Here is a 7,430-nt window from a genome sequence, read left to right as displayed (position 1 = left end):
ACACACACACACACACAGGCACACAAATACACCAGAGATCACCACACCACCTACACGGTTTTATATTTAATAAATTAGGGTCAAATCCTCTCTCCTTTTCCCTCTTTTTCTCGCTTTGTTCACAGTGCATAATCCGGTAATATTTTAAACACTTAATATATAAAGTTGCCATTTCCTCTGGAGTTTTTGGCCACTGGGGTTGGTGGGGAGGGGTGGGGAGGGGTGGGGGGGTCGTGTGGGGGGAGGGAGGGAGGGAGGGGGTGGGGGGCAAGAGACAATCAGGAGATATTCACAGTAACAGCGAGACAGACGCTCAGCTCAAAGCGCATTACCCCACAAACCTCCCCCCCCCACACCCACAGCCCCTTCACACCTCTTTTTCCTCTCGTCCTTTACTCTCTCTCTCTCTCTCTCCCTCCCTCTCGCTCTCTGTCAATTTCTCTTTAACCGAACGAGAGGACAGCAAATTCTCCTCCGACTCACGACTAAAACACTCACAAAGCCACACTCCTGAGTCGGGTTGAAGAAAGAAAATAAAACACTGGAGAGAAAGGGACAGGAGTTGGGGTTTCTGTACATATCGTCCAGTCTCTGTCGGACGCAGACCTCTTGCTGGTGGTGGAGTGGTGGTGGGTGACAGACGGTGGCTGTAGTTCTCTTCTCCTTGCCCCTCCACCCCCCCCACCCCACCCCACTCTCTCTCCCCCTCCCTCTCTCCCCGCTTCGCTGGCTACCTGGTGAAGATGGGGAGGTGCTGTTGGCTGAGGATGCTGCTGGACCGAGGAGACTCTGTCTTTGCCATGACCTCTTTGAACCAGGTTGCCACGTCCACCTCCAAGGTCTGGTAACGCTTGATGAAATTGTGTTCCTGCAACCGGGGAGGGGGCGGTGGGTTAGTCAAGGGGTTCAGTCAGAACAGACACTGTCGGGCGGGTGACCGACACACACGGAAACCCGTCACCGTGGCTTAAGAGTCTCCAAACCCAACCGAGAATTCCCCACATCCCACCTACACATGGAAATCCCAGAGAGAGATTGTCGGAATGGAACGCGCTCTCTCTCTCTCTCCCTGGAGGGACGCCCCCCGCTTACCTAATGCCGGAGAGGTTGGCGCAGGTTGGTGAGAGCCAAGACTTGGGGGGGGGGGGGGGAGCCCAGAGTGTGTGCTGGGGGTAACTGCTGGAGTCTAACCAGCTAAACCCACATACAGCTTGCCATTGAGAGAGCGAGCGCTGTCTGGTCAAGCTTTCCCGCTGCTAGTCCCGCTGGGACCCCCCCCCCTCCCCGTTAGTTGGGGGCTTTGGATGCGGGGTTAGCAGGAGCCGAACGGGAATATAACTGTGTGTTAACACAGGTTTGAGGGGCTGCGGAGCTGGAGACAGGTTTTGGTAAAAATAAAGACGCTTCAATACTCACAAGTAGTTTGTTGTATTTTGGTCTTTTCCTGTGATCTTTTGTGAGGCTGTGAGGAGGCGAGTGAGGGGGGGGGGACAAGGATAAAAACACAAAGTGGTTAGAAGATGGACAAACACGGACCAGTTTGTACCCTATTGACACTTACACAGAAAACAGGAGGAGGCCATTCAGCCCCTCGAGCCCGTTCCGCCATTCTATTCTATGATCTGTACCTCAACTCCAATTCCCCACCTTTGCCCGGTATCCCTTGATCCCCTGATCTAACAAACATCTGTCCACCTCAGTCTTGACAACGTGAATGGATCCAACCACAATCCACAGGGAGAAATTCCAGATTTCCACTGCCTTTGTGTGAAAAACTGCCCCTGATTTCACCCCTAAATGGCCTGGTTCTAATTTTAAGATGACGCACCCTCTGTTCTGGATCCCACCCCACCACCACCGCCAGAGGAAATAGTTTCTCTTGTACTTTTAATGTGATATAAATACAAATCCCAGAGCTTCAGTGACGAACGGCAAATATCCTAACCCTACTTCAGAGCTTTAATTAATTCAATATCTCTGCTGTCACATTACCTCCCAGAGTGAGAGGTTGTGTTAGCCTGACTGGCTATTACACACTAACAATAATCATCCTGGCATTTGATACAGCGCCTTATCACGTCGTTGAGATGTCTCAAAGCGCTTCACAGGATACACTGTAAAGTTTAGTGACTGTATGTTTTGTGGGCGAAACACGGCAGCCAATTGCACAAAGCAGCGTCTGTCCCACAAACAGCCGTGGAGTGAAGGGACCAAATTATTATTTTTTTTTTAAAAAGGAATTATTACCCCAGAAAAGCGATCCATCGATCGACTAACAACCGGGTTCCTATTTACTGCTGGTAAACAGAGGCGTGTGTGTGTCTGTCTGTGTGTGTCTATGTGTGTGTGTGTGTGTGTCTGTTTGTCTGTGTGTGTGTCTGTGTGTGTGTGTTGTGTGTGTCTATATGTGTGTGTGTGTCTATGTGTGTGTGTGTGTCTGTTTGTCTGTGTGTGTCTATGTGTGTGTGTGTCTATGTGTGTGTGTGTGTCTATGTGTGTGTGTGTGTGTCTGTTTGTCTGTGTGTGTGTCTGTGTCTGTGTGTGTCTGTGTGGAGTAAGGAAACTTGCCTAAGGTTTCGCCCTGTCCTGACCCTCCCGGGAATCGAACCCTGGTCCTCTGGCTTGCGAGGCGAGTGGGGTCTAACCCCTGAGCTACAGGGACTCCACAAATGTCTCGTTGCTGTTGTGTGTGTGAGTTCTCCGCTGCTCCGCCCGTGCCCAACGCTCTGGGACACTGCCCTGCGTGAGGGACACGGTGTAAATGCAAGCGGCTGTTGTTGTTGTTGGGCTCACGGCCGAGGAATCACTCACCAATCTTTGACGAAGGATTGAAAGTCCAGGGAGAAGCCCATGGTCTGAGGCAGTAATGGAGGCTCTTCCTGCAGCACCTTGGTCAGCACCTCAAAGTCCGTCTTACAGTTTTTATACGGAAACTGCCCTGTGGCCAACTCCACCTGCCCCGGGGGGGAACGAGGGGAGAGGGTGGGGGGTGGTGGAGAGGGAGAGAGAGCAAGGGAGAGAGAGACACACACACAGACAGACAGTCAGACAGAGGGAGCAAGGGGGAGAGAGAGAGAGAGAGAGAGAGACAGAGGGAGAGAGAGCAAGGGGGAGGGAGGAGAGGGAGAGAGTGAGGGGTGGAGAGGGAGTGTGAGGGGACAGGAAGGGGGAGAAAGTGCGAGGGTGGTAGAGAGAGAATCAGGGGAGGAGAGAGGGGGAGGAGGGGAAAGAGAGAAGGGGAGAAAGTGAGGGTGAGAGGAGAGAGGGGGAGTCAGGGAGTGGGGGAGAGAAGGAAAGAGGGAGAGAGAGAGAGAGGAGTGTGTGATAAGCTATTCAGTGATCTCAGTACATAGACAAACTGAGAATTCTCCCCCTTATTTACCCAGGAACATAGGAACAGGAGAAGCCATTCAGCCCACGCAGCCTGTTCCACAATGACAGACCCCGAGGCCTACTGACAGACATGTAAAGAGAGACCCCCTCCCTCCCCTCCCTCCCACCTGGGTCTAAGCCACACAGTGAGACAGGGGGAGAGGGAGGGATTGAGGGAGGGAGCGACAGAGTAATGGGGTGTTGTGACTGAAGGCTCGGCCACCGATTTCCTCACCAGTGATATTCCCAGGCTCCACACGTCAGCTCGGATATCGTAGTCTGGTTTACTGGGGTCAGGGGGGTCTATCCTCTCAGGCTGCGGAGAGAGAGAGAGATTGGTGTGGATCAACAACAACAACAAACACATGACATCAAGTGGATGTCCCAAGGCGCTGGACAGTCAGGGCTCGGGGTCAGGAGAGGGGTGGTGGTGGGGGATGAGGGTGGGAGGATGCCCGAAGGCGCAGTCGAAGAGGAAAGTCTAGATGGGACTTGAAGGAGGCAAGAGAGGGGGCGAGGCGGAGGGATTGGGGGATAGAGATTCCAGAGTGTAGGGGCAGAGGTACTGAAGGCCCGACTGCCAATGGAGCAAGGCGATGGAGGTCTTTGAAGGGTTTTGTACCCGATTCTCTGGGGGATGGGGAGCCAGCGAAGCCGGGCAAGAAATGAGGGGTGATTTGGGAGCCAGTGCCGTTGCCGCCGGGAGGACAGAGCCAGGACTCACTGCCATGTATGCTGCACATCCAGCACTGCGGGTCTTGGCTTTGGAGTCCACCAGCCTCCCGCTGATCCCGAAATCACACAGCTTGATCTCCCCTCGCTCGTCCAGCAGGATGTTGGAGGGTTTGACGTCCCTGTGGATGACTCCGTGTTTCTCCTTCAGGTAGAAAAGAGCTTTGACGATCTGGACAAAGGAGAAGGTACCGATCAGACACAATCATCTCATTACACTGTGTTGTCCTGTGGCTCAATGGTTAGAGCCTCGACCATAATCAGAATTATCATCATATCATCATTATTATTATATTATTACTGACACATCCCCTGAGGATTGGGATCAAAGTAATAATAATAATAATAATCCTGGCATTTGACCCGGCGCCAGATCACGTCGTCGAGACGTCTCAAAGCGCTTCACAGGAAACACTGTAAAGTGTGGGTGAAACGTGGCAGCCAATTGCACGCAGCAGAGTCCCCACAAACAGCCGTGGATTGAGTGTCTGTGTGTGTGTATGTGTGTGTGTGTGTAGTAAGGAAACGTGCCTCAGGTTTTGCCCTGACCTGCCTGGGAATTGAACCCGGGTCCTCTGACTTGCGAGGCAACACCCTCCACTCCTGCAGTATTATGGCCTATGGACTGTGTATTGTTGGTGGTTGTGACTTGGAAGCCTTTGGAACTTAGCCCAGGCCTCGCTGTCAGGCCTCGGGTGGGCTTCCTCTCCCGAGCCCCGGCTTACCGCAACGGTCATTTTCCCGAGGATTCTCTCTGGGATCGGCCCCTGGATCCGCTTCTTCAGCTTCTCTGCGCAAGTGCCCATCAGCTCCATGGCTATGAACACGTCAGTCTGGTGTCAAACAGGAAACAAGACCGGTCACCGACAACAGACAACAGCAGCAGCTTGTGTTTACACAGCGCCCCTCACGCAGGGGGGCAGCAATAAACAGCGTAAACACAGTCGAACAGGGAGGTGAGAAGAGGGGGCAAGACGGAGGATGTGAGAGAGAGAGAGAGAGAGAGAGAGAGAGAGAGAGCGGCAAGAGTTTCGGCGCGAGAGCTCACGTTAGTTATGAAGGTGCCGTAGCACTGCACGATGTAAGGACAGTCGTGACTTTTCAACACCACGTCCAGGTCCATCAGAATCCGTTTGTTCTCCTCTTTGTTACCCGAGCGACGCATTTGCTTCAAAACAGAAACAAAAAACAAAAACAAAAACAAAACACGACAGAGAGAGAGAGAGAGAGAAAAATGTGACTCGGTTCATGTCACCGTCGTACAATGCAATGCTCAGCCTCGTTCGTACATAATAATAATAATAATAATAATAATCCTTGCATTTGACACTACAGTGAATAGTAAAACACACACACTCACATTCACTCACTCTCGCACACACACTCGCACACACACTCACTCATTCACTCACGCACACATACTCGCACACACTCACACACATACTCACACACACACACTCGCACACACACACATACTCACACACATACTCGCACACACACACTCACTCATTCACTCACGCACATACTCGCATACTCACACACATACTCACACACACACACTCGCACACACACACACACATACTCACACACATACTCGCACACACACACACACACACACACTCACACACTCGCACACACTGCCCGCCCACATACCTTCACTGCAATGATGTGGCCGGATTTCTTGAACCTCATCTTCCAGACCTGGCCACAAGTTCCGCTGCCAATCTCCCCCAGGTTCTCCAGGTCACTGATCTCAGCCTGGTATCTCTGCAGCGAGAGAGAGAGCAAGAGAGAGAGAGCGAGAGAGAGAGAGAGAGAACAAGGGAGGGAGAGATTACAGTCAATGCAAAATGCTCCGTCCCTTATAGCTGGACCCTCAGCCACTCCGCCCTCGTGTTCCTCCCTTGTCGTCCCCTATGCTCCACCATCAGCCACTACACTACGCCCCAAAACTCTGGAACTCTCTGCCTTGCCCTATCCCTCCCTCACTCCTGGGGTGGGGAGGGAAAGAGAGAGAGAGAGAGAGAGAGGGAGGGAGGGAGGGGGAGAGGGAGAGAGGCTGTTACCTGTCCTCCTATTGTCAGGTACCCCGTCTGCTTCATGATCTCCTGCAGCTTCTGATCGATCTCTATACTGTGAACAAAAGGGGAAAGTTAACCCATCACACATAATAACGACAATAATAATAGTAATAATCCTGGCGTGTGACCCGGCGCCTGATCACGTCTTCGAGACGTCTCAAAGCGCCTCACAGGACAAAGTGTAGTGACTGTGTATTTTGTGGGCGAAATGCGGCAGCCAAACGCGCCCAGCGACGTCCCCACAAACAGTCGTGGGTTGAAGTGACTGATTTATTATTATTATTATTATTCTTTGGAAGGGATTATTACCCTCAGAAAAGCCATCCGTCAATCGACTAACAAGCGGGTTCCTACTGACTGCTGGGTGAACAGAGGCGTGTGCGCCTGTGTGTGTGTGTGGTGTGGTGTGTGTGTGGTGTGTGTGTGGTGTGTGTGGGTGTGGTGTGTGTGTGGTGTGTGTGTGTGTGGTGTGTGTGTGTGTGTGGTGTGTTTGTGGGTGGGGGGAGTAAGGAAACTTGCCCAACATTTCACCCTGACCCGCATGGGAATCAAACCCGGGTCCTCTCGCTTGCCACTGATCTACAGGGCTCCTACTCACTGCTGGTAACCAGGGCTCCCGGGGACTTCTGCCCATCCCAGTACCAGGGGTGTCCTGTGGCCTTACCTCTCCATGCTCCTGTGTGTGGGGTAGACCTGCTGCGGGAGGCTGAGCATGTGTCTGGGCCGGGGGGGGTGGGGGTGATGCTGTGGGGACGTCTCTGATGAGGCTGATCGGCTGCCGGGGTCATTGGCCAACGGGAGTTGGAGAGCTGCGGGGAGGGACAGCAGTGTTACAGCAGCTCACGCTTACACACTCACACACACACACTCACAGTGTGCCAGCTCACACTCACACACGCCTGGCATGAGGTCTCATCACTCACACGCAGTGGCCAGTGCACTGACCCCCAGTCAACCCTGGGCTGTAACATCACCTCCTGGACCCGCTGAATCCACATACTCTCCCCACCGCCCCCAACCCCCAGCCTCCCCCACCCCCCGCCCCCCGCCCCCACCCAACCCCGTCACCATAAGCACCAGCATCACCACCCCTCAAACACACAGTACCTTCACACAGCCCAGGGCAGGGCAGGGCAGCCCAGGGCAGCCCGGGGCAGGGCAGCCCAGGGCAGGGCAGCCCAGGGCAGCCCAGGGCAGGGCAGCCCAGGGCAGGGCAGCCCAGGGCAGGGCAGGGCAGCCCAGGGC

General features: G+C 53.6%; 1 protein-coding gene across 1 annotated transcript; it reads right to left on the bottom strand.

The window, feature by feature from the left end:
- Positions 1 to 266: 266 nt before the first annotated feature.
- Positions 267 to 7,201, bottom strand: LOC103173024 (dual specificity mitogen-activated protein kinase kinase 7). Its single transcript, XM_042344698.1, has 10 exons — positions 6,850 to 7,201; positions 6,171 to 6,237; positions 5,758 to 5,871; positions 5,153 to 5,272; positions 4,830 to 4,937; positions 4,097 to 4,276; positions 3,608 to 3,688; positions 2,812 to 2,954; positions 1,417 to 1,462; positions 267 to 868 (listed from the first exon to the last, which is right to left on the bottom strand). The coding sequence occupies exons 1-10, from the start codon at positions 6,897 to 6,899 to the stop codon at positions 731 to 733; spliced, it is 1,047 nt and encodes a 348-aa protein (XP_042200632.1). The 5' UTR covers positions 6,900 to 7,201; the 3' UTR covers positions 267 to 730.
- Positions 7,202 to 7,430: the final 229 nt, after the last annotated feature.

Source organism: Callorhinchus milii, unplaced genomic scaffold (assembly GCF_018977255.1).
Source record: "Callorhinchus milii isolate IMCB2004 unplaced genomic scaffold, IMCB_Cmil_1.0 Scaffold29, whole genome shotgun sequence".
NCBI classification, from domain to species: domain Eukaryota; kingdom Metazoa; phylum Chordata; class Chondrichthyes; order Chimaeriformes; family Callorhinchidae; genus Callorhinchus; species Callorhinchus milii.
The sequence above is the reverse complement of the archived record's forward strand: the minus strand, read 5'-3'. Positions and strand labels throughout refer to the sequence as shown.

Coding starts and splice junctions, on each gene's coding strand:
- LOC103173024 (XM_042344698.1), bottom strand. CDS start 6,899: ATGCTCAGCCTCCCGCAGCAGGTCTACCCCACACACAGGAGCATGGAG. Junction 5,872..6,170: donor ACCTGACAATAGGAGGACAG/GTAACAGCCTCT, acceptor CTCTCGCTGCAG/AGATACCAGGCTGAGATCAG. Junction 4,277..4,829: donor TCGGGAAAATGACCGTTGCG/GTAAGCCGGGGC, acceptor TCCTTTGTCCAG/ATCGTCAAAGCTCTTTTCTA.